Source organism: Aythya ferina (genome assembly GCF_964211825.1).
Source record: "Aythya ferina genome assembly, chromosome: 5".
In the NCBI taxonomy this organism is placed as follows: Eukaryota; Metazoa; Chordata; class Aves; order Anseriformes; family Anatidae; genus Aythya; species Aythya ferina.
In genome coordinates, this window is record NC_140301.1 from 60257010 (window position 1) to 60283391 (window position 26382).

The 26382-nt window shown below is 40.1% G+C and overlaps 1 protein-coding gene across 9 annotated transcripts in view; it reads right to left on the minus strand.

The window, feature by feature from the left end:
• Window positions 1-687: 687 nt before the first annotated feature.
• The window catches only part of KIAA0586, a gene marked incomplete at its 5' end in the record, with an annotated part of 70027 nt that continues 44332 nt past the window's right edge, over window positions 688-26382 (minus strand). For 3 of the 9 annotated variants that reach the window (XM_084519964.1, XM_084519962.1, XM_084519971.1), the window contains 2 exons: window positions 688-1048; window positions 23760-23841. In XM_084519964.1, the coding sequence (XP_084376090.1) occupies window positions 906-1048; window positions 23760-23841 (225 nt within the window). In that variant the 3' untranslated portion in view covers window positions 688-905. Of the gene's footprint in view, window positions 1049-3827; window positions 4128-19246; window positions 19385-21856; window positions 22248-23759; window positions 23842-26382 lie in introns of those variants that run through there. The other 6 variants (XM_084519970.1, XM_084519969.1, XM_084519967.1 and 3 more) reach the window with 5 other exon arrangements.

The window sequence follows — 26382 nt, forward strand, 5'->3', positions numbered from 1 at the left end:
CTGGTTTTCCTGCTGGAGCACATCCGAATCTCTCTTTTTTTTTGATTCACATAGATGCTGCTTGGGGCAGGCAATCTTACCTTTCTCCCCAGTGCTGGACTGGCCACGTTGCTGTGAGCACACTGAGCAGTCCCTTGGCGGTGGCAGTGTTGCTGCTAATCATGGTGTGGCAGCTCTGACTACAGATCACCGAGCTTCCGAAGGGCTGAGACTACCAACTAGCTCTGTCCCAGGAGAAGGAGGAATTTACATAAAACGAATGTAAACAAATAACTTTCTCCATTCAGACATGTTTCAACAAGGACGAGACAAATCATCTCTAGGGAAATAACTATCAAAATGCTGAAAAAACCCTGTGGTTGTTACAAATAGAAGTGTCTCGCAGTAACAACATGAACCCTAAGGTCTCTTTTACATACACTTTTTGAATTACTATCTTGTGATAGCAGTCTTCGAGGGATGAACAAGCTCTGAAAGTATCCAGAAACAATTTTCTTGCAGACTTTGATTTCGCATATATTTTCCTCTGGCTCCACATTTCAATAGTGCTGATGCTGTATTGAGCCAACCATTCTTTTCCCCATCATTGAGAGAGACCTTTGTCATGGATTTTAATACTGATCCCTTCCAGTCATTTGTACATACGATAAATATTTAAATGACCTTCATGATCATTGTGCTAAGTCAATGATTCCAAAAAGTATTTTATTTGCTTAAAAATATTTGATATATTCACAAGCAGAATCACTGCCTAAATTTACAATCATAATCGTAACAAAAAATTGTAAGAAAAACAGTACAAAATAAACAGCACTGAAAAACCAGTGTTGTGATGAAACATCCAGACTATCACACCAGGCAGACAAACATACCAAACAAAACCTTCAGACAGTGACTGTCAAGCTTTAAAATGTATCTGTCCCTGAAGAATCCGAATCCCCGTGTATGCTGCTCGTACTTTGTGTTGGGTTATCTGTATTCATGGAAGGCAGCTTCACCGACACCTTTGCTGCAGAAACGTGTGAATTTAAATGTGGGACATCTTCTCCTAAAAAAAAAAAAAAGAGCAGAACAAAACCAAATTATTTGCAGTCTACAACAGGTACAACTTTACTGAGTCCTCTCCGTATTGCATCACTTCAGGGAAATACAAAGAGACAGACATCTGCTGCCCGCAGCTTTGGGGCATTTCAGCATGTGATAGTTCAGTCACCTCAGTTCTCTGTATCAGAGAATAAAGGGATGAATATCTGGACATACACAGAATGTGCTGTATTTATATACACATATATTGTATGTACACACACACATATACATACATGATCTCCAGTAGGCACGGAACAACTTCAAACATGTATACGGCTCCCCACAGGAAAAACAAAACAAAACAAAACAAATGAGATCTGCAGACACTAAGAGAATCTCTAAAATCCATCGATATCTGTCTCTCTGTTTGCATCAAACCTTAGAAAACAGTAAGGCTGTTCAATACCACACAGCTTTATACAATCCTAAAAGGCAAAGCAACCTAGGTTGAAGTTATTGGCTACACGTCCCATGAAGAAAAACACCCTGTGAATGTTTCGGCTGCCCAAAACACAAGTAAGAAGCTGTTTTAGCTTTTCCCAGCTCCAGCCCATTTCCCTGACTGCTTATGGAGGACACCAGAGGTGGGAAGGCAGAATGGTGACAGGCAAAAGCTCCTGCATTTAGCCACGGGAAGGAGACGAGGTGCATCAACCCTTAGGGCTGAAGGAGCAAGACGTAAATCAGGCTAGAGAAAAGGTACAAAGCAGGGCAGGAATAATGGCACTGGATGAATAGCATAGCATTCACAGAGCTACAGGAAGAGTATTTGGAGATTTCAGGTATCCTTGGGATATTTATTTTAAATGCAGCAGCTACAAGCAAAACATACACACACAAGTCAGTGTAAAACAGCAAAGGCTCTCCTGGTGTTTGTTCTTATTCCAGTAAGCCATAACAATTCTCCCTTCCTCTATGATAGGCTAGGTAATTAAAACACTATTTTCTCAATGAAAAAAAGTTCTTTCACCCCAGTTAATTATCTACTCTGTCACTGTAGTAGTAATCGGCTTTCATCTGACTTGTAGCGAAGCACGCTTCAAATGACTAATTAAAACAACAAAACCCCACTGCAAAAATAAAGTTTCATTGGGTGTTTTTCATGCTCGAGCAGCTGCCAACAGCCTAGGAAGTCAAACACGAATGAAGCCAAAGATGGTAAAGCCAGTCCACGGTGCACCCTGTGCCAGCATGGGGAGGCTCTGCAGAGGTAGCAGGAGCACCAGAGTATTTTTGTGTCCCCTGAGAGCCACCACGCCACCTCCTTGCCTCGGTGACTTACGCACTTTGCAAGAAGCAACATCCAAAGTTTCACTGCCTAGCCTCGCTTTATGGACTGCCTTCTTCATTACCAGCCCGAAACCCTCCCCAGAGTTTGTGTTGGCATGGGCCCGAGCAAATTAACACACGGGCAGTGAGAAGCCACGAGGAGCTCAGCATCTTCTGAACGTTACTCCAAAGCACATTTACGGTAACACCCCAAAGATGTGCAAGGAACGTATGTGTTTTGCTTTTCCAGAAGTCATTCCATGAGCTTAGTCTGTAACCACGCAAAAATAGGTTATTCAGACCAGGAACAGAAGAAAAGCAAAGGGTTTATTTGGTCAGACGTGAAGCTGACACACAGTAAAAGACGTGGATGTGTAATGCCCAAGGAAGCTCTGTAAATCATCCTAGACGCTAAAGCAACCCTCTGACACTATATGGAGTTTGATGCTTTCAAAGCTTGACTTCGTTCATAATTTCCAGTCATGTCACATTCCATGAGGTCATTGTTTCAACAGCTGTTTTCAGGTTTATGGAAAAAAAAAAAAGGGGTGGGAGGTATAAGAAGAATATTTCCTTATCCCAAGGCTCAGTAGGAACTTCACGAGCATTTGATTCTGGGGTGCTGAAAGACCGTATCATATCAGTCTACATTCTTCTTAACACGTACTCTACTCCGTTTTACAGATATAGTATAGTTCCATTTTTTGATAGATATAAAATGCTAGAAGGACAGAGAAATCAACAGAGTATTTCCATCTGCTTGCTCAACTGAAAAATCAACAGGTCCCACGTTATCCAAACACCCTTAAAGATAAGCTTAAAAAAATACCCAAAGCAAACACTTCCCTTTCTCTAAAGGAAGAAATCTGAAGTATTTGACTTTGTAAGATACACGCAAAAAATACGCAACTTTCAGCACTTTAACTATAAAAAATGATGGGTATCCCATTTCAGCTACTCAACAGCCTCTACTCCATGACTGTAACTTTCCAGGACAGAAAGCTGCTAGTCCTACGCTCTACGTGGGCTCAAAGATGCAACTATGACGTTACTTTCATGTGCACTTTATCATCGTCACCTCTCACTTAATCTACCCTCTGGCATGCACAGCGCAAACGTTTTAAAAAACACTTCCATATATACATAGAGATGTCTCTGTGAAGAAATACACAAACGCTAGCACACTTTTAAATGCTCATATTTATGTTTACGTACGTGTTTTTAAGCATGCATATGTACTGATGTCTGTAGTGGGCTTTTGCTGTACATCAGTGATAGTTTGCACAACCTTTGGCCAGCCCCTTCTTTTAATACCGTGATATTTTATTTTATTTCCCCCCCCCCATCAGAGAGCAGCTCATAACCAATACGAAGTCGGTTTCCTCTTACACACTGAACTTTTCACAGCCGCAGATATGCAAATAGCAATGGTTATAATCTCCTGATATGCCATAAAAATCGCACGGAAAATTCCTCTGCTTACAAAGCAAAGCAAGGCACGGGCAATCTTCACAGCTTTTTCCTCTTTGGAAGCTCTGGAAATACTCAATATAATTCTGTAATCACATACGTCGATGTAGTTATAAAAATTTTCCTTGTTAAAATCCAATAAGTGGAACGCGGGACCTAAGGTGCCCTCCGTTCCTCCAAATTCCCCGTCACCATCTAATAGGATACATTCGTATAAACTGTGAAAGCCAACACCCCTCCTGAGTGCACGAGGGTCTTCGGCTGGTGGAAACTCAGCGGTGACTGGAAACATCTTGGTGACCCTGGGATGGAAAAGGTCAGGTTTCAGATTAGGGATTTGTCCCGGGCTCGGCAATCTATAACAAACTCGTGTACGGTACTAAATTTCCAGATCTTTGTTTAACAGAAACATAAAAATTAATGGTGTGTCAACCATCCGGTGACCTGTGAAGGGAGTTTTTCCTCTACGACGTACCGTCACCCAGCGAGCATGCGATGTGCAAGTGCACCGTGAATGCGTGCCAAATGGAAAAGGAACTGAAACACACCGAAGGGAGGCTTGGTTACCAACACCATATGGCAACAATAAGAACAAAGAAAAATGTTTAAATCTTTCTCTTTAAATTTTTCTATTTGGCAAAATAAAAAGACTAAACAAGTCTGACTTTTAAGCCAAATAAAAACCATGTGCTTTAACTCCTTAAGGTCGGTGTCCATGCGTTGAATAAAACTTCCAATTTTAATCTGTCGGGAGGTAAAGCAGACCCTTATCTCATAGACGATGAGTGCTATCTTCACAGACAATGAATAGTGAGGACCAGGACCCGGGTTATTGTTTCGGTATAAAACCGGAGCTGTAATTACTGTAATTACCTGCATATGACTTCCTGACATTTATAAACAACCAGCACCCCCCAGAACCCTCCCTCTACTCTCTATCTGATGTAAAAACTGAAGCAGCTAACTTCTAGAGCAAGAATAAACTTCCAAGCACATGAAAAAAGGCAACGAGAATGCAGCACTCTCATTCCTTTAACAGCGCGGGGTAATCTCAATGGCTTGTTTCTTCTTCTGCCAGCTTCCAGCTGCTTCACTTTGTTTATTACCGACTTCAAAGTTTCAGATGCTGTCCTGTCCCGACAAATAACTTCCTCCAGATGGCATTATCTCAAGTGTTCAGGGACAGCGGAGCACCTGCAGATCTATAATTCAGCATCTCAAAACCTCCAATTAAGTGCCTTAATATTTTTTTTTCCTCTGTCATTCCCCCCCCTTTTGCTTTTTCCCTATAAAAAAAAGTTCTACATCTGAGATATAGTTGCAAAGACAGAGTTGTCAGAAATTCTTTACAGTAATGACTGGTAAGTAGAAGAATATCTACGAGCCCAAAGATAACTGAACCACTACAAGTAGAAACACTTTATCTGCTCCTCTTACCTGTAATTCAAGATGTGAGATATGTACTGGGGACCACAGTGTGTCCCCAGTCTATTTCTCCATGGATTTCTGTAGGGTAGCAAAAAACCCCACCAACACACTCATTTTCATACCTGCTCATAGAAGTAAACTACCAAGAATATCAACACAAGAAGCTGGATCTTCTGCAAAATCCAAATTATTCCAGCCTTGCTGGGCTGACGTATATTGACAAGAAACACCCATATTTTGATGAAAGCAATTCAGAAGGCTAAAGTGAAAGAGAAAACACACTGCAGTGTCAGTCATGTTACTAATTATAAGGAGCAGTATTTCCAGTCCAGACTCAGGTCTAGCTAGACCCCGTATATTGGCTTCATAACTCAGGGTTTCTGGAATTTAATGGTTTACACAGTTGAAACCTGGTATGGTAAGGGACTGCTCACACGGCCTCAAGATGGCAAAGAATACAACATTCTCAGAAATGAGTACGACCATCAACAGTTTCTCAAATAACCCGGTCGTTTGGACAAAATTATTCTCCATTCATTAGACACAATAGGTCCTCCGCTCTTCCAGCCCTGGCCCGCTTCCACCTTGAAGTCATATGCATATTTCTGTTATTATGGAGATGTCCTTCCTCAGCTCTGCCAGAAACGAAGCGAAAATGTTTAAGCACGTGTGCTTTTTAGGGCAGGGACTCTTCTCGTTGTGTAAGCACATTGCTTACACAAGGCCCTCGGCTGCAGGTCAGACCGCTGGCTCCTGCTAGGACTGAAACACAAAAAGCAAGAGCACAAGATGCTCTGCAAGGGCAGGCGACTCTGTTCTCTATCCCCCAAACAGCCTATCCCCAGCTTAACCAGCTTCATGACAAACAGGAAAGACTCTAGGCAAACTTAGGCCAAATTTCCAGGGCTGAGTTACATGAAAGGGATAGATTTACAACTCAAAGCCATCAGTTATTCTACAAAAATGGACTGACATCTGTAGGGCCGGAGCCAAAAATGTCTGGATCTAAAAGCACGAGTTGACTGCTTGAGCTGAAAAAACACAGTTTCATTCTCAGAGGCTTCAGCCAAGTCATAAACCCCATAAGTGGGCTACAGCCACCAGAGGAGACAGAAAAATATATAGTATGAGTTCAGTCGAAGTTTTGACCTAAACTTGGCAAATTCCATCTTCACATGGTGTAATGTACTTACAGAAACCGTGTGTACTAACGCACAGAGAATAAACACGCACACACACACAGGCTTTTCTTTTTTTTTGTTTGTTTGTTTAAGCCGTAATGTATATCCTAGCCACAAACATTGCTGAAAAGAAAATAAATCAGATCCCGAGTCAGTAAAGGAGGGTGGGACCCAGGCTAAGCAGCTAACAAATATTTCAAAGCAGAATACTTGAAAATGGTTTTTCCTCCTCTCAAGTCTGAGTTCAAGGTTCAGTGGTTTTCCAAAACATGTTATATTCCCACCACCAGCAACACTAAACAGAACAAAAACTAGAAATACATAAAATAAACTAGAACCAGATTTTTCAAAATCCTAATACAGTTGCAAGAGACCGGTAGGGAAGGGCAGACAGAAAGCAGCTCCAAAAACATCTAGGAATGAGATTGCAGAGTTTACTAAATAAATATTTCCTTTTGGTGACTAAAATCTCCTCTACTCCCTGAGATCTGGCATCGTTTGCTCTGCAGAATATCTCATTGTTTAACAATGAGGTTCCCCAGCCATATCTCTTGCTGTTGCTTCCCAGCAAACCACTTCCAAAAGCTGTGTAACGATCTTTCAATATAGCTACAACATTATTAATATGAAGAAGAAATATTAAAAGTCATCTTCAATGGTCCGTATGGAAGCCTGTGTTTTTTTGGACGTGCGAGCAGCTGGAAAGAAATCATCATTTGGGAACTTTTTAGCCTTGCTGCTTCTTGATGGCAACCATTTTCTTGTGGAAGAAGGAGAGGAGGGGGCTGCAGTAAACCTTGAAGCAGCAGGTATCCAAAAAATTGTAATTATTCAGAAGTAAAAGAGACAATGAACAAACAGGAGAAGGAGCCAGCCCATCACTGGTCCAGAGTCTTTGAAAAATCACTAGGAAAACACGTAGCTTGTGCAAGGCTGTGGGGGGAGAGCAATCTCTAAACCCACAAGAGAACCTAGGTAACAGCTGGTGGAGTTGGGAAAATCTGACAAGTGATAATTAAAAAACAAATATCTCCTAGATACTATTTTTTTTTCTACTTTCTGCAAAATCTAACAGGCAAGTGGAAGGGAAGGCAATTTTAAACTATGGTGATATAGAACTAATATATTTAGCTCCATTATTCACACCTTCATGTTTGGGGATCCAAAATGCCAGGTGCTGAAGCAAATTAAAGAAGCCCAAAAGAAAACAGACTTATATGATCGATAGCAGGAACGCAGAGCAAATTGTAAAATGAACTTACGCAGACCTCCCTCAGGATGCAGAATCATCCACTACAGTCCTAGCAGTAGGCCTGGCTCCCCTGAGACCTCCTATCTTTACATATTAATTGCAGTAATACTGCCAGCAATACTGCCTCCAGCTTATCTACATCATACCACAGCGCTAGACATAATAGCATTCAGAGCCTACATGGGGAGTGGCAAGGGAAAAAACCAAAGCACCTATTTAATTCTTGAAAGTTACACATCTTGTTTTTATTTTAAAATAATTAAGCAGTAATTTACATGTGCAATTGGAGCTGAACAAACAAATGCAATCATGTTTCACCATAAATCAGGGCTGCAGCGGGTTTGAAAACGAGCATCTTCCAGGATAATGAACGATGGGTGTCCCAGGGAGGGAATTCCCTAAGTAAATGAAGTTCCCTTATAGGTTTTCATAGTGGCCAGAACACTTTTTGGGTTCCTCCAGAGCCTGTTTCTGCCTCAGAAGTTTTGTTCAGATCAATTTGGCCTAGGCAGGAGGTCACCAGCAGTAGGATGGCTCTCACACAGCCTTTGCCATGCGGTGTCCGTAGCACTCGGGATGTGTGTTCGAGGCAAATGACGATCCCTACTTATCAGACAGGTTCCCTACATCGCAGGTCAAGACCGAGCATGTTCTCTGCCGTGGTGTTTGCACTGCATCTGCTTACTAAACATGGCACGCTCCATTAACTCCTCAGCTACGTGACTATTAAAACAATTGTTAGGAATGTAAGAGAACAACTTTCGGTGAATGTGGGAGAAGTCACAAGCTGCTTTCTGTCACTTGAAACGTGATGGGAGCCCTTGATGTGCTCTCTCTCTCACACAGACAAGAGGGTTTCCTGGGCAGGAGGTTACATCCCCTGCAGCCACAGCAGCAACGCACACCCGGGTCACAATGCAGGCTCTGGGATGGACATCAGGAAGAAAAGAGAGAAGTTTCTGTACCACACGGCCCCCCAGGCTCTGCTGCAGGGCAGAATTTCCTCACTGCAAGTCACTCTCCACAGGTAGTGCAGTCACTAAATGCATCCTTATCATAAAAACTTATAAAAGATACACACAGAACAAAAACCTGTTCAAATAACAACCTTTTTTTTTTTTTTTCTAGATGACCACTTCATCTCGTTGTAGTTCTCTATCCTGAACACTTCCACATTCACACAACCTCATGCATTTGTTTTGGTGATTTTCACTTTCAAAGTCATGGGATTCTCCATATGGAAACAGTTTGCCATTACTGTACTATCCTTACAAAAATGTGCCTTATTAAAAAACCTATACCTACAGCACAATTAATCCAGTTTGGTAATTGCACCTTTTAAAAAGATCATTCCCCCTCCCCATGAAAACAAAGCAAAGCAAGGCAGAACCAATCCAGCCCTATACAGTTAGCATTTCTCTGATTTATTTCAATAAACACTGCAACATCTCTACACACACATTTCCAGCATGCATGTTGACAAAGTCAAAGTTAAAAGACCTCCTTTCGAGCCATTTGTTAAACAGCAGAAGATGGCCACTGAAGATCTTACTATTTATGCCTATCAATTAACTTGGAAAGAAGTATTGGCAATAAGCAATTCTAGGAAGTCTAAGGAGGTAAATAATTTTTCTATAGCTCAAAAAGAATACCATACTAACCTACATAAGTAGGCATACTTTAAAATAATAAAAATATTAAATGTCTTTACTGGAAGATCTGCTGGGAGACACTTAACACACAAATGTCCAGACCCTGTTCTTACAAAGACCATCTAAGCCTTCTCTTGAAATGAATACCAACACGATGACGGGTAACACTGCCTCTACAACCTTGTGCCCTGGACCAGAGACTTGGAAACGTCTGACAGCAAATACCTCTTTTTTTTACAGTGCTACTTTGACATTTGTTAAAGTCTAAAATGTTTAAACTTTGTGCAATAGAAATGAGCATTCTTCCTAAAAGAAAAAAAACAAAGGTGGGGAGAAAAGGAGAGGAGAGGGAAACAAAAACCCAAGCACCTGTTACATGGGAAAGGACAAAAACAAAACCCCTTGGAACATGTGGGAGACTCTGACTGTTCAGGGTTGGAACTAGATGATCTTTAAGGTCCCTTCCAACCTGAGCCATTCTGATTCTATAAAAGAGCTCACAAATAGCTCTAAATCGATAAAGTCATTGAACTGCAGAAACACACTGCTCTACAGCTAGGCAGCCTACTTAGCATACTCCTTAACCCTTCATGCACTTTACTACTTATTTTAAATGACACCCTTCCATCTCTGCTAACTGCTGTTAGAAGCAGGGAAAACACTGCTGATGCTCCCAGCAGCACCGTGCCTCTCGCAGATTTCTGCACTGCCCGAAGGTCCCAACAGCAGCAGTGAAACCAAGGACTGCTGCGAGAGACCCAGATGCTGCTCTGCACAGATCCCTGAGCAGCAGCAGTCCGGCAGGTTGGCTTCTCACCTGGGCAGATGTCCTTCACCTCCAAAACTGCACACACACAAAACTTGAAACTTCGAAGAAGCTGGCTGTGCTACCTGGTGGTGGTAATTCTTTTCCCTGCCCAGCGCCAACTTCCTTCAGAAAGCATTGCTCTCTCTGACAGTCGCTTTTCCCAGTCCAAAGTGGTGGTGCCAAACTTGGCTCGCACTCAGTTCACCAACAGCTTTCTTCACTGCTTTGGGCCGCGTGATTAATATAGCTCGTAAGCAGCCTGAATGAAATTCATTTATCAATTGTCTGGGTTTAAATATTCCTGGCCACGATCTGGAGTGGAAAGGAATGCGTAGGGAAAGCAAGGAGGAGTGTGTGGGAGCGGTTTCCTTGCAGAGGTGCAGGATGTTGTGTGCACCACGATTAGTGCAGGTGAGCAGCACAGGTGCTTGGTCTGTGCATGGTGCTAGAGCACACGCTGCACCTCCTGAATCCACGACTTGTACAGTGTTTGTAGGAAGAGCAATTGTGGAAATTACCCTTAGAAAGCAACTTCTGGCAATGACATAAAAGCAGTTATTTGAACACTCCCCATCTGCCACAATCACACACACTGTGCAGCAGTACAAAACGCACAAAGGTACAAAAACTCCTGAAAAGCTCTGCAGGCCTCGAGTTGAGATGAGCTCACACACAACACACAATTCCACAAAACAGTAGCTGAAGCCTGGGACTTACAAGATTTGCAGGTGAAGAATTAGGATCTAACTTAGTTACATATGTACCTCATGTGCGTGCAAGGCTATACAAAATGTTAATACTGAAGAAGATCATGTATGAGTCATTTTGGTCCATAAGTAGATTTTAAAGGATCTTATGGAATTTAACATCTCTCCAGTAACTTACTTGAAGCCAATTCATTCATATCACATATGTATTACACACATACCTCAACACTCCTAGGTGTAGGAACACTTACTCTGCAAGTACCAAATACATCAGTCTGCTTTCCTGCAGCTTCTGCACACAATCATGGAAGGATCGGAAATTTTAAACACATTATCCATTATTTTCTTTCTTTCTTTCCCTCTCTTAAACATGGGCTATCACGAAAGAACCGATTCCAGAATACACTTAAAATTCTCTACATAGACAAGTTTGGGAACACATTTCCCCTCATGACCATTCTGTCACTAAGAGCTATATGGCTGCACTGCCTGCACAAGAGCAGAAAAGAACATCTACATTAGAGAACAACATTTCAATGTCACTGTTATTTGATATATATATATATATATTTAATCTTTAAGGTCTCTGAGAACAGGGCAGTCTCCTACGACACGGGAAGCCTGGCAGAAAGGGGCCTGGATCACACCTGGAGCCCCTCATGGTTCTGTAATGCAAACTGCAGCACAGTTTTGCTGCCCAGGTTACAGTGAGTTCTCCAGCCCTTCCCTGCTCCTTCAGGAGAGAAATAAACAAGTTAATGCAGACTCAGTGTTCACTGCTCTGTATTTTCAGGGAACTGCTTTGAAAGTGAGTACAGTAGTAGCCAAGGTGCAGCATTATTCATACAACCTACATTTATCATGCCCAGAAAGTTTCCTGTCTACTGCTGGAAATGTATTCTAAATCTGATAAGAAAAATCCCCATTAAGAATCATTTGCTTGTTTAATTTTCACTTATTGAGCTTTAATGTACCATAAAAGTAAGTAATAACAACAGTGCCTTAAATAAATATCGCTTGTCTTGTACTCATTAATGTTTTAGAAGAGCACGTAACTGCCTCTAGATACAGGAAGCCGCTGGAAAATAAAAACTAACCAATCATATAAACCAAAGTAAGAGCTTTAAAGAATTTTTTGTCGAGGCCTGAGTTCAACAAAAATGTATTCTGTTCACTGTACACACGACACCGATGGGAATAAGAGCCAGTTCAAGTTCTAAGTTACCATTACTTGGGTAATAGCTTCAAGCTGCAAGGCACAGCTGTATAGGCCCAGCCAGACAGGCTATCACAGCAATGCTTTGATAGCATGGGGCCCTTAAGTGTCAGGATATAGAAAAGGCAGCAGTTGTTGGCTGTGAAAACAGTCTGATACAAACCAGATGGGGACTTACTTGATGGGCAACACAAAGGAAAACAATTGGCTCATTCAACAAAGTCAGGCCACTGCCCCAGAGAATTAACAGAAGACAATAACAGTCAACCAGAGTTGATGCAAACAAGAAACAGCCATGTGGTTATGGTTTAAGGAATTGTTTCTCCTCAGACTAAACATAAAGTTTTGATTTCTAATTCTTATATTCATTAATTTCAGTCCAGTTTACAAGCACCCTCTTCCTCCAAAGCCGTCCGTGTAATTCATTTATGTAGCACCAGCCTTCACACACCTACTTAAACAGAAAAAAATTACATGACAAAGAAGGCTGTATTAATCTAATGTTTCCTGAAGAATGCCAAGACCTCAGACAACTTTCTGAACTGTGTCAAACAACATTGCAGATGAACAGCACACAGCGTGTTATTAGACACACTAACTCTGAGACATTTGCATGAATACAGCAGTATATTTACCGATTCGTTCCGATTTTAAATGAATAAAGCCCACTCGGTCACATGCTGAGTTACTGGCATACAGATGTCTTCCAGTTTTGTGCAGAGTTCTGTGTTTTTATTTATTTTACTTTCTCAGAAGTAAACTTCAGATCAATTATGTTACCACATAACAGTCTTGTTTGTCAGGCTACAGTGGAAAGTCTATTAAAAAAGCTATTATCAAGCTTTTTTGGAAACAATCACAAGTTTAAAAAACAGCTATTTCAGCCATAACTCAAAAAATCCCCAACCCTTTCAGTTTGAGAAGCATGTTTGTAGAAGATTATGGTCCAAAATCTTAATTGCTCTTGCTGTTTTATTACAGGAAATATAAAAGTGACATGTGCAAAGGTATTTTGATTACAAATTACTTACAGAGATTGCACAATAAGTCAGACCTCTAAGGGCCTTCTGCAATTTCACTCTCAGACTGAAAACATCTGAACTTTCTTTTCATACACTTCAAAATGCTCGCTCTGGCAAGCTCTGTGCTGCAGTGCTCAATATGTAAGGTTGGACAGCACATCCTCGGGGTACCCAAGCAAGCGTACCTACAAAATGTGGTGACGAACAATGTCCTGGATGCCTTAAATCCCATCGTCCTGGGATCCGTCAGCCTCCGTGCACCACCACACATCTCCTGAGTTCCACTACTGCTGGAGATGGCTTGATTCATGGATTTCTGAGCAGTGTTGGATGAAGTAAACATCTTCTAAATATACCACTCTGGCCTACAACGGGTATGCATGGAGACGACTCTTCTCTATTAGTGCTTCACTTCCCATGCAGACTGGCAAAAAGAGCTGAGTTAAAGAGCTGAGTGTATGGCTCTCGTTTAACAGCCAACTCTGGATAGACAGAGCTAGGGAGTTTGTCCTAAAAGGGAGGAAAGGACTTACTGAATTAACAGAGTACGGGGTCAGGGGCTCGCTGTTGTCCTGAGTGGTTCTAACTTCTAGCTGCTGGGGAGCTCGAGCCCGTGAGCACGGTTTTATTTCAGAAAAGACTGTAGGTAGAAAAGGACATTTTTCCTTCAGTTTCCTGCCGTAAGCACGGAGCCAACACTCTAACAAAGCCGTTGTGTGCTGCGCTCTGTCTGAGCTCAGACATCTCTCCAGCAGGACCACGAGGCTCCTTTCCAAAAGCACAGCCAAATTCTTGAACCCTCCGATGAAGGGGCGGGTTGTCACATCGTAGCAGAGAGGATTTCGCCTGCAGTGCTGCTATTATTCATTTTGCACATCATATATATCGGGGTCAGAACGCATTCTTTTTACGTACAGCTGAAACTTTGGCCTGAGTCCCTTCGTTAGGCCCTCTCCAGATTAGGAACCCCAGGAACAGAGCAGCCTTTATCAGCCCCTAACCACAGAGATACCGACTGTCTTAGCCTCGCGTTTAAAAGCAGATGAGAGAGGAGCAAAAATCTCTCTAAATCCCACGTCTGCCTGCACAGGCAAACCCCAATGCTTCTATAGCTCTTGTAAAAATGGTTTTAGACAGCGTTAGTCAGAGAACGCCTCCACAAAGGGCTGTATGCAAAGGCCAGCTGGAGCAGGGGGAGGCACGACTGGCCGTCCATTAACGTGAGGACTCTCAACAGGAAACTCTTTCCCCCCTCTTTTCTTTCTTTTTTTTTTTTAAAAAAACAACTCAGGAAGGAAGCTTCATCTTCAGAAACAAGCGTTCCCTGTGTAATCTCGCTGCTTGCATGCCTCTAGGATCGGTTCCAATTACCGAAAGCAGCAACATGCACTTTAAAGAAGCTAATCGTGTATTTACACTGTAACACAAGCGAGTAAATATTTCCCATTTATTAATTGTGATTTACATAACAGCGCACAATGGCAGCTGTTAAGTAAATAAAACAATTTTCTCAAGATCTGTAATTACGGTTTTAGGGTTATAAAAACAAACTGGAAAAAAAAAACAAAAAACACACACACCAAAAAACAACAGAAATGAAGCAACTGCCAGCAAATTCCATGCCTCGTACGTCCACTGAAGATATGGTGGCCTGACCAGGGACAGAAACTGCAGCTGTTGTGCTGTCTTTAAACCAAACACAGCTCTGCCCAAGTCTTGCAATAGGTGCAGTGCAGAAAACGAGGCCACAGTATGCAGCGCTGAGATGATTGCTGTACTGTAACAACAGAGGTAGGATGCAGATCAGCAGGTCGCACCAGATTAAGCCTAACCTGCTTTGAATGCATAATTTTGACCCAAACCGTAAATGTAATTCTACCTGACTCTGTGTGGCCTGAGAGATGCACATTTTCATTCTTTGCTTATGGTTGATGATGGATTATTTTGCATTACAGACGCGTGCCTATCTGCCACTAAAGAAGAAAGTGTTAATAGAAAGTCAAAGTCATGCTGTACACAAAGAGAAACAGGCACCTCCCTGCAGCTAAAGCGTTGGGGAAAAACACATTTTACAGAACTGCTACGAATTTTGTGTCACACTCAGCGACTTGCACTCAAGTTGTTTAGAAGCGTGCTTAAAAACAGCTCTTCCTGCTTTAAAAGCAAAGCAGAAGCTTTACATTAGAGAAGAAAAACAGTCTCCAAGTGACAAGAGATACACAAAGGTTCTAAATCTAAATTAAGATTTTGAAGGTGTACTTTTTTTTTTTTTTTCCTGAAAGACAGCATTCATGATGAGAACCAGAACACAGTAGCCCACAGACAAAATGTAACCCATCCCCGTTATTTACTACCGTTCCTTGCAAATGCAGCCACCGAAAGCATACTTGAAACAGGTATTTCAGGGACGAGAAACTCTGCTATTTTACTTTCAAAATGAGTTTTATGGAAGATAAAAAGTGCTTTAGCCAAGCCTTACATCTGCACATATTCAACCCTTATAAAATGGAGTCCCACATGCAATCTCGGCAGAGAGCAACAGGTCACACATTACATCTTCAATCTTCACTCACCAGTCCTTACCCCATTTTGAAGAAGAAAGCTACTTTGGCAGACTGCATTTTCTCCCAGTCAGCATGTTATCAAAGAGGAGCAGTGCAATTATTTATATAGTATTCCTGATTCGGAAAACTTCCTAAATAACATTTACTCTAGGGCCTGTTGCCTTACTTGAAAGCTTCCTCTACTCCTAATTCTAAGCAATTAACCTTGACATGGCCTATCTTAACGTGGGCACTGCAAAGATTTCATATTCCATTATGGGCAGTCTTTGTATCACTGTATGGAGAAGAAGGTGATAGAAAAGCCTGGCCTCTGTTCAATGCATAGAATAGGTCTGCTTACTCCTAAAGGATCCACAGAAATGAGTAAAATAAAATACGTAGGTAACTACACTGTTCATGAACATGAGAATTGCCTGTAAGTCAAGCCCTCTCACAATATAATAAGCAGTAAAATTAAAAAAATAATAATGTTACGATTTGACTGTGGACACCAATCATCTAAATATCCATCTTTATTGGCTAGTTTGGTTTTATTAAGAACAACTTCACAGCTATGCCTTGCCTCAGCTAGCAGGGGAAAAATTTACAAAGCATTAAAAAAGAAAAAAGAAACAAGTTTAATGGCTGAGAATGACAGCGTTTGTAAATCCCTCATTCCCTTTATAAAAGAGGTTTGCAGGCAAAGACTGTGGATTATTCATCGCTCGCATTAAGCTACCTCCACACGCTGTATGTACCGTTGTCCTGGTAATTTCTCCTCTACCCAGGCGTTCCTCACACAAACAGCTGGCTCCTTCTGATTTTGATGGAGTGCTTTAAAAAGCTGAACCGAGAGCCTTTGAAGAACAGGTAGAGCTGAAGGGTGTCCAGCTGCCCCTGCCCAAGGCTCAGCACAGCCAGGAAAGCAGAAGCTGTTCATCCTGGTGCTTTTCTCTCAGATGCTTACAAGCCACGAAATTATAAAGGGCAATATCTGCTTCCTCTGCCAACCAGAAAAATAAAACAAACCCTTTGTACTGAGGACTGAAAGCCTACGTTTCTCCTATTACTGTGCTGTAAATGTTTCTTCGAGCTGAAATACGTGCTTGTAATGCTCTTTGTCTTCTTCTGTCACCATTCAGTATCCACACAATGTGTCACCAGCCTTAAAGACTTCCTGGCCTGATACCAGTGCCTTCTAAAAAAGAAATGCAACTTCCACACTACAAAGGAAACGTGAGATAAGAGGCTTTCTGAAATGCCTGCTAACCCAGTCCAGGATGGTCATCCTAAGGGATCCTATAGTGAAACCCACCGAGTGAACCAACTGGGAGTCGGTCTAGCTGAGATGGCTGGGAAGGGTGCTAAGGGCTGCTCAGCCGATCACATTACCACAAAGAGGATGTGTAAAGGGACTTCAGGCCCTATACAACTGAGCAGCACATTCAGGAGAGACTGTTCTGACACCTGTCACGACCTGCTGCAACACACACGGCACACAGAGCAGCTCAGGATGCTCACCTCCCAGCCACACACCAGGTCCTTCTTATAAACCATGGCACAGGGCTGTGGAACCACTAATTTGCGAGAAACTTCTCCCTGCAGAGAAGAGCTAACTGGAAACAGCCCTCAGGCTGATGTAAGCATGAAGTACGTGGGGAGTCTCTGTCCTTAGGTGGCTTGCCCGAGCCCATTAATTTTTTGTGTGTGTCCCCCCTTTATATAAGCAATGTTTGCATGAAAGGGGAAAGCAGGTCAGCCCAGGCGGCTTGCTACCATCTGCTTTTATTCAGAGCTACTCAAGATCAGTGCCAGTGGGATCGGTGCCCATTTAGGAGGTTTATTGTGTGTGTTTATTTTTTGTTCTTTACAATGAAGGCAACAGCAATTACTGTAAGTTTGTAAAAGTGCATACAAATCATAATACACAATACAAAGCTGCTTCAGTCAGATCCCAGCGTGTTTACACATCCTCCACAGGCTGTGAGAAAGGCAGCTTTGGCACAACTATTTGGATAGCCTGGTGAGGAGTGTGTTAGTGTCCAGGAGATCTGAGCCTGTATCAAAGCCATACCTTGCCTGCAATACACAGCACCTCTGATGGATTCACCAGCACATGAGAAATACACAAAAGAAAAGAGCACCGCATTTTAGTTTTGGTGCTTAGCTCCTGGCTGGATGAGCATCAGGGAAATTAGCAACGCTGCGGTAACCTACTTATATGAAATCCCTCTTTGCCACCAGACAGGCTTACAGTAGGTGGATTTGCAGAACTAGAAAGTGGAACTGGTTAAAAAAAAAAAGAAAAAGAAAAAAAAGAAAATCAAAAGGTAGAATGCCAAAGTGGAAATAGCAATTTCTAGCTCTCGGCTGGTATGTTACAATTCTCTTAAGAGTGGATATGCAGCAGCAAGAGGTTCTCTCCTCTTGCTGACGACTCCGCCTAGAATCTGCCCTGCCACTGGAACAAGATATAAAAAACAACCAAAGAATAAACAAACTTTTAAAATTATTTTTTCTAAAGGAAAAACAGAGAGAAATCCACATTGCAGGGATAAAGCAGGGGGTGGGTGTCACATATAGCTTAACAGAGCTGCCTGCCAGTGTGGACTACTTTGGTTCCAGCAGGTAGCCACAAGAGTTTAAAAAGCAAATGCAACTATAAATCTACAAAATTTAAAAACAAAACTAAACTAAAACTAAACTAAAAAAAAAATAAATCAGTAAAATTGGAAGGAAAGTCCTTCACATTATTAAGAAACACTTTAGAACAGAAGATCCAAAGAATCCTCTGGTGTCTCTGCCAGGAGATGCAGACAGCTACACCAGGTATCATATGATATTTTGAGGCAAAAAGGACATACAAACTCCAGAAGGTGCACAAGGATGCTCGATGTAGTATTTCCATGCATTTTTCAGGTTCCCAGTATGAAAAAGGGACCAGTCCAGCATTACTAGCACACCATAACCCCATGTATGAATCAAGTACCAAGCTTATTTGTGTTACTGCCCCGAATTTCATGTTTATAATATATAAAATGTGCTTTGAGGGTTACCACATGTCACTGGATTAGATCACCTGCACTTTTTTAAAATCTAAGCTTAGGGAGAGAATCAGATGAAAATTCCTAAATATTCAACTTGAGCCCCAGTAAACGTGAAAAAAGACAAGTAAAAATCCAAGTATTTCACAGTCTCCAGAGGAAGAAACCCTTTAATTAGTGACGATGTCCGTATGAACGAGTTTTTCTTTCTCTTTCTGCTGAAAAAAAAACAACTGGTGCTGGAATTTAAGTGAAAATTTCTAGTGCTGTGTACAGACCAAAGGAGGGACTTAGCCTCAGCACAAGGCCAGAAGTGCCTTGGCAATACTTGGTAGTGAGGCAGTGCTGTCTCCCTCTGTGCCACTTAAGGAGGCATGCAGTAAGAGGAGAACTCTCAGAAATAATTTCAACTTCTGAGAAGCTGAAGGAAATTGTGAAGTGACCAAAAACCTAATGCATGCAAATCAAAAATGAAAAGGGCCAGTTAAATACATGATGTGCAAAGGATCACAGAGGAGAGGAGAGCATCTTCTTCTTGAGCATGTCAACCTCTAGCAGATCCTCATCCTGCAAGGCAGTATGAGACTGCTTGGCTCAGTTTTCTGTAGTATAAACTTTTTTTTTTTGATTTTCTGTTTTTCTCTCTGATTATTTGTATTTCAATTAATTAAGATGCCTTTTGTCTGAAAAATAGTTGAGGTAATCACTGGGGAAAAAAAAAAGCAAACAGGTATAAATGACACATAACAGATAAATAATATTTACAAAACCTGAGCAATTCTAATCTACTGTTCAAAACACTCTAAGAGCCAAATACTGACTTATGGTAATTCAAACTAGAGACTCTGAAGTTTGTGACTGAGAATTTTACATGGGGATATTATGCAAAATGCATTCGTATTACAGAGATGCACATTTCTAATGCATATAACAGCTATGAAGAAAAAGCTAACACCGCATGAAGAAAAAGCAAATGAGCCCTGTTTGAGAACTGGTGTTTCTGAGCACTTGGATCACCTAAAAGCTACTTAGAAAAAAGGCAGAGTTTCTGTGGGAAACACTGCTCTGTGTTTCCTGACTTGCTTGAATGTAAAATGTATTAACTGAATTATGTCAATGAGCCATCTGATAGCATGGGGAGGTAACTGCATGGGAAAGCCAGAGTCAAAATAATCCAGAAATGAGAGTTCTGAAGAAGCATAGAGAAAAAAAAAATAATCATGTAGAACTCTACAGCACAAACATTTGCTTGTCAAATGGCATAATTATATCTAATTGATTTCATGACTTCAATTTCCAGGTTTCTCCCTCAGAAATTAGTCCAATTCAAGGAACAACGTAGGCTACACAAACTAATCCTACCTGTCAGGTTGTGGTGGTGTTCTGCCTACAGTGTGAAAGAACAGCTCTATTTTGCTTCACTAGCTGCATTTTCAGGGTGCTTTGGACAATCTTTAGCAAAAGTCTTGAAAGAGATTCAGTCCAAAAAAAGAAACAGCAGGATATTACAGAGAAAGTAAACTTTCAATAGAATAGTTGTTAGGGGTTTGACCAAAACAGTTCCAGTTCCAAGAAAAAAAATAAAGACCTTTAGCCTTATCCTAATCTTCTTCCTTCCTATTGAAGCATCTGTTAGATATTTGCCTCATGCCACAGTAGTTTTAAGGAAAAAAAATAACCCCAAAGCTAACTCAGAGCAATTTCTGGCTGAAGAAGAGAGAAAAATATTTAGTTATATCTATTTTTTCAATCCAACATTATGTCAATGAGAACAAAGTAGCAGCCCATTTTTAAAACCAAGCAAAGATTCTGGAAGTTTGGTTGCTTTGTTGTTTTCTTTTTTTTGTTTGTTTGTTTTAACATATATATATACAGAGAGAGATTATTTTAAGGGCTTCTTGCCCTCTTTTTCATTTATTGCACGGATCATCTCCTCTCACAAGCAATTGTGCAATCTCTCTGTGGCAATAAAGCCAATTGCTCAGTCTTCCAATATTACTTTCCCATGTACTTATGGCTGCTTGAATATAATGCACTAGCTAGAGATAAAAAGGAATTATTATCATGGAGTTATGCTCTCTAGGTACATTTTGAGAGTCTGTGCTATAGAAAAAATAATTAAGTGAAGAACATCTACACTTCTTGGTTCTGAGCTGCTCATATTAAAGTTTAAAAATGCTCTGCAGTCAAGCATTGTCACCTGTTCTTTCATTTTAATTTAAGAATTCTGAATTATGCTAATGCAAACCTTAGAAATGCTTGTATTCTGGAGATATGTACATTCACCAACCACAACAATTATTATCATATTAAATTTATGAAGATATATGAAAGACTGGTATAAAGATTAAAGGGTATTATAAAGCCAAAAATACATATGCATGTAGATTATACACTACAAATATATGTTTTCAAACCACTGTCTCCACTATGTCTAGAGAAGGCACACATTTCAATTAATAATACATTCAGGCTTTATTTTCAGTTGTAACTTTCAGGAGACATTACCCTTTCAGGCATGATATTGTAACAGTCCTACTGAACTTCAACTTTCATTAAAGGACATCAATCAACTTTCTTTCAGTAAAAACACATGTTCGCTGCAAACCACAAAAAATTCTTGTACAACAAAAGAAAGTTCTATCGTATATACATTTATGACCGTAGACAAAAGATAAATCAAGCCTTGTCATGTATTTATCGATTAAATAAAGCAAGGGATAATTTACATCCCATTTTAAGTCCAAAACAATTTCTCTTTTCCTCACAACACCCTGAATTCGCACTTCGTATCAGGGCTCCAGATTTTCTGATCTCTACTATTGATAAAACCACTTATCCTTGAAACTCTGAAAAAAAATACCTAAATGATTCTGCCTCTGGAATGCTTCTCCGTTTTCAGGCAAGTACTCATTGTCCCTTGCTATCTCAGTAAAGACAACTATTTGACATGAAGTTTAACAAACAGGGTGCTTTGATCTTACAGTAACAGATGTGCTTAATTTTCAAACGTATTTACTTAAACCCATGTACTCTTATCAAGTTGCAAGTTTTGTCTTTCAAATGATTCTTACTAATTTTTACCCTCCACCTTTTGACTAAGTTCAACGTGGTAAAGCTTACAGGCAAGACCTTCTGCTTAAAGTTGACAGACAGTTGTTTCCATTTGCAAATCCTCTAGACTTTTATTGGCTCATTAAATATGTATACTATGAATGAGATTTAAATTATCCTTGTATATAAATCATCTTTTTTTTCTTTCGAGTTCCTCTCAAAGAAAATTGACTACTGCCATCTTGTGGCCAAACATTTTCATCTGACGATCTTGTACTGTGTTTAATTACCTTGTTTTACACTCCAGGTAATATTTTATTTTAAGATAAATACTCTAGAAAGCAACAGATTTGATAAAAATATTTTATTTCAACTCCAGCTGTCTCCAATGCTTTACTCGATGATACAGACTGGACGTGCTGCCTTGTTAAGACTTTGAGCCAAAGTTGTGGTGTGAAAGCCTGAAGTACTGTGAGAAAGATTACTTCGCCCTTCTTCCTCCTCTCTGACGCTTACTAGGAAGTAGTGGGGTAGAAGAAAAAGAGGAAGACATAACTATAACCACTAGTGAGGAAGACTGCTTTTAATGTTGGGTAAGGTCAATCCTAGGAGGCAGACCTGGCACATAATTTCCTTTTTTGCAATACAGAGGTGATACTCAATTTATTGGAAATTCACTTCCCTCAGACAATTCTGATTTTCTGAACTGTAAAGATGTAGTATGGAAAGAGCCATTGAAACACTTTCCACCAATATTAAAAAAATGAGGTTTTATTTTCATTAATAATTTTATTAATAAATTATATTTATTTTCATTTAACAAATTAAATTTCTATTTACCCACCTTAAAAAACACATTGATAAATGTCTCTACAACAAAAGTTGTACATGCACTAAGGTATGCCACCTCTGTAAGCTTTTCCACTAATTGTGCATGGAAGCTAAGTTTTACATTACTCATACCTTTCTTCTTTATATGTAAACCATGGTTTTGAAATTAGGTTCCAAGTGCCATGACCATAACATTGGCCGAGGGCTTTTCTTACCACTTTTAGATAGCTGAAGCATAATAATTCAGTCAGAATTATAATTCAATTAGATGTTGTTTTGTTTGTTTGTTTGTTTGTTTTAAAGAGAAAAAAAACACACAGAATGGAAGTTCAAAGAATTATTTTTAAAAGGGCTTGCATGAAGAATTTGTCTATGTTATGGTGGAGCAATTATAATTCACATATTGTACACACGCATATTTTTAGATTCCTGTTCTTAGCACTTGCAATTAAAATTGCTATTTCTCATTCTATCACCTCCACAAACTTATTATCTGCTAACATAATTAAGTAGTGCAGTCATATGCATAGTTCATGTTATTCCAACACTACCTTGAACTACAATAAACAAAAAAATTCTCTGCCTCCCATGCAGTATCATTAATACTTTTATCAAACACTGTTAAATAATCTCTAAAAATAGAATGGTTATGCATAGATAGTGGTTTTCTTTTGTGACAGATACATCTGTTACACACTAGCTTGAAACCCATCTTAACCCAGGCCATTTTAACACTGAAAATCTCAATTTTCTCACCTGTGCATGATCCTAATACTTTGTATTGTCTTTCAATTCTCCTCTAGTACCCCTGCATTTTCTCACGCGTGTGAACTACTGCCATCTATCACCACATTATGAGTATTTAGTTTGCAGAACAGCAATTAATGATTCAGTTGACTACATAATATGCACATTGTGAAGCTCTTGACAAATAAAAATTTAAATAAATCCTTAATTGGAAGGATTTTGATGACATATACAGACAGATGCATTTCCGACCTTTTTGGTGCACCCCAGCAATTACCAAAAGTATGTACGCAGATTTGTACTGCATACAAACATTCAGAAATTTGGGAATTTCACAGTAATAAAAACAAAATTTTTAAAATCAGAACTTTAGTATACATGAGTATACAACAACATTTAGAAGTTAAGTGCTTAACTGAAAGAACTGTGTTAGGTTATTGACAATTTACCTTCTTGCTGCATCTCTTCAGACTTCCTTCTCACATGAATTACTCGGGGTCTCACAACTTGTGCATCTCTTTGGCTCTCCTCCTACATATCATACATTAAAATCGTGTCAGAAACCTGATTTTTAATTTAAAAGCACAGTAAAACTATGTGAGGCTTCAAGAAACATTCAAAGAGGTTTTTAAAGATTCATTAAAGGTTATGCACTTGTGCAGCTTCCCTTCAGCTTCAAAAGAATTCAGATCTGAATTAGCTTATTGCAACTCTACTTCCTCTCAACTAACATCCTGGCAGAAGTAGGTATGGCAAAGCGCCATTTAGACCTGAAGACACAGAAGACCTTTAACTCCTACTAGAAGAACGTGGCAGAAAGAACTGAAGATTTCCCTGGCTTTCTTCCATACCCAGGACTTCTCCATGGGTATTATCCTACTGAACAAAAAGGGGAATAAATAACTAAACATTTCAGCACACGTTAGAAAATGCATGCCTAGTTTAAAATGTATTTCCCTGACAATGTTTTTAAACTAATTTTCCTCTCTTTCTTAAATTTTCATGAGGATCTATGTCTGCATCAATGCCTATGGGAAAGCAGTTAATTAGACCCAACAAACACACTGCATGTTGAACAGAGAGACAGCACATTGGCCAAAAATGCTTGTTGTCTTGTGTGCTAACTGTCTGGAACAGTAATTGTGACCCAAGAACATTCCACCACACACACATAGGAAAGATGGAAAGCCCAAAACAGAGTTGTCCTGATTTTGGCTGGGATATAGTTTCTTTTCTTTGTAGAAGCTCATATGATTCTGTAAGACTTAGAACGATGCATGGAGACTTAGAAAACTTAGGCATTCTCTAGCACAGCCAAAATTGATTTAATCAGTTATTCTGTTGATTCCATAAATGAATATAAGTTTTTTAATGGAAATTCTTAAAAAAGATTATATATTTTTTTGCCTATCATAGGGCATTTGGAATCTATGGATAGAATTGCTGTTTGACTTCTGGGAAAACTATACGCCCTGAGAAGCAACAGCATGGGTATTATCTTGAAGACCTGATGACAAAGTACCAGCAGTATTTTGCTCCCCCACACATAAAAAGGAAGGAAAGTATACTTTAGTTCTGCAAGAGAAACTCTCCACAATGAAAGTCAGCCAAAAATACAGATGAAAAGAAGAAAATATATGTCTGTCACACAATAAACATGATGCCAACCATGCAATCAGGGCTTCCTGACAACCATCTCCTATAAGGGGCATCTCAACAGTAATGATAATGCTTGTCATGTACTCAGTGACAGTTTAAGCCAGTGTTGCAGAAATCAGGAGGAACAAAAAGGTAAGCCATTCACTCACTCTCTTCCTCACTGGCTGCATGGCCAAGTTAACACTCGGCACAGCAATGAGCTAAGGTTGGCCAAATTAAGTATACATGCACCTGAGATCAAGCTAGCTTCTCAAGGCACTGTGTGCGTGGATGGACTGGTGAGGACTGGCACAAACTCAGGCACCTCTACAGAACATGATGCTGACCTACTCTGTTCACAATTTGAAGCTGACAAGATTAGAAAGATTTAAGATGATTTTCTGAAAGCAGACAGGTCTAGCCATAAGTCTCATGGAAATGTGCTGGAAGGCCATCAATGCTACAGAACATTAAATGTAAGCAGAGAAGTATACCCATGAGAGTCCATTTGTAATGTCATTTGGTGTTTTTGTTGTGTTTTTTTTTTTTTTTCTTTTTGTTTGTCTCTTTGTAATTTGTGTCTTTTTTTTTTTTTTTAATAAGACAAGCCAAAAAAAAAAAATTTAAACTTAACTGAGGTGCAAGCAGAAGTTGAGAGATAACACAGATTCTTAACCTACAATTATGCATTCCTGGAGGATTTAAAAAAAAAAAAAAAAAAAACACAACAAACACAACATGTCTTTTGAAATACCAAAAATGAAAGCTAATGAGAATACCAAAGTGACAATCCCACTCAAAAAATGTTGATTGTAGAAAAACATTCCAACTTGTACAAGAACATTATGAAAATGTTTTGCAACCGACTTTCTAATAATGAATAGGGGACTTTCAATGATTTAGATTTACCATCTTTGAAATGTTTAGCTACACAATTAGGATTATCAACATTCATAACCCTCCCATGAGCACAAAATGATTTATCTAGAACAGGAGGAGCCCAGCTTCCTCCAAGTCATTCTCTTGCTTCTTAGAGTAAGATCATAGGGGTAAACGGCCACAAGCAGCAGTTCATTCCTATACTGTTAAACAATAAAGGCCTGAAGGGGTCAAACCAAAGATGCATTTAGTCTGGCATTCTGTCTAACAGTGGCTAAAAGCACATATAAATCTCACAAAAGTCCAGTGCCAGAAATGGAAGAGCAGCTAAGGAATTTGGGTAGATAAGAAAATTCCAGTATGACTAAAGTCATTCGTTTTGGAGTGACCACACAGACTTCCCTCCTCGTGACTAGAAAGAATTTATTTGCTCCTGCCCCACAAGAAAACACAATGCTCTTTCTATTGATCAGAATCTGGCCCAGACACCTGTGACACGGAGCAAACAAGTGGTACATGTATGGCTGCTCCACACTGCTGCCCAGAACCTCTCTG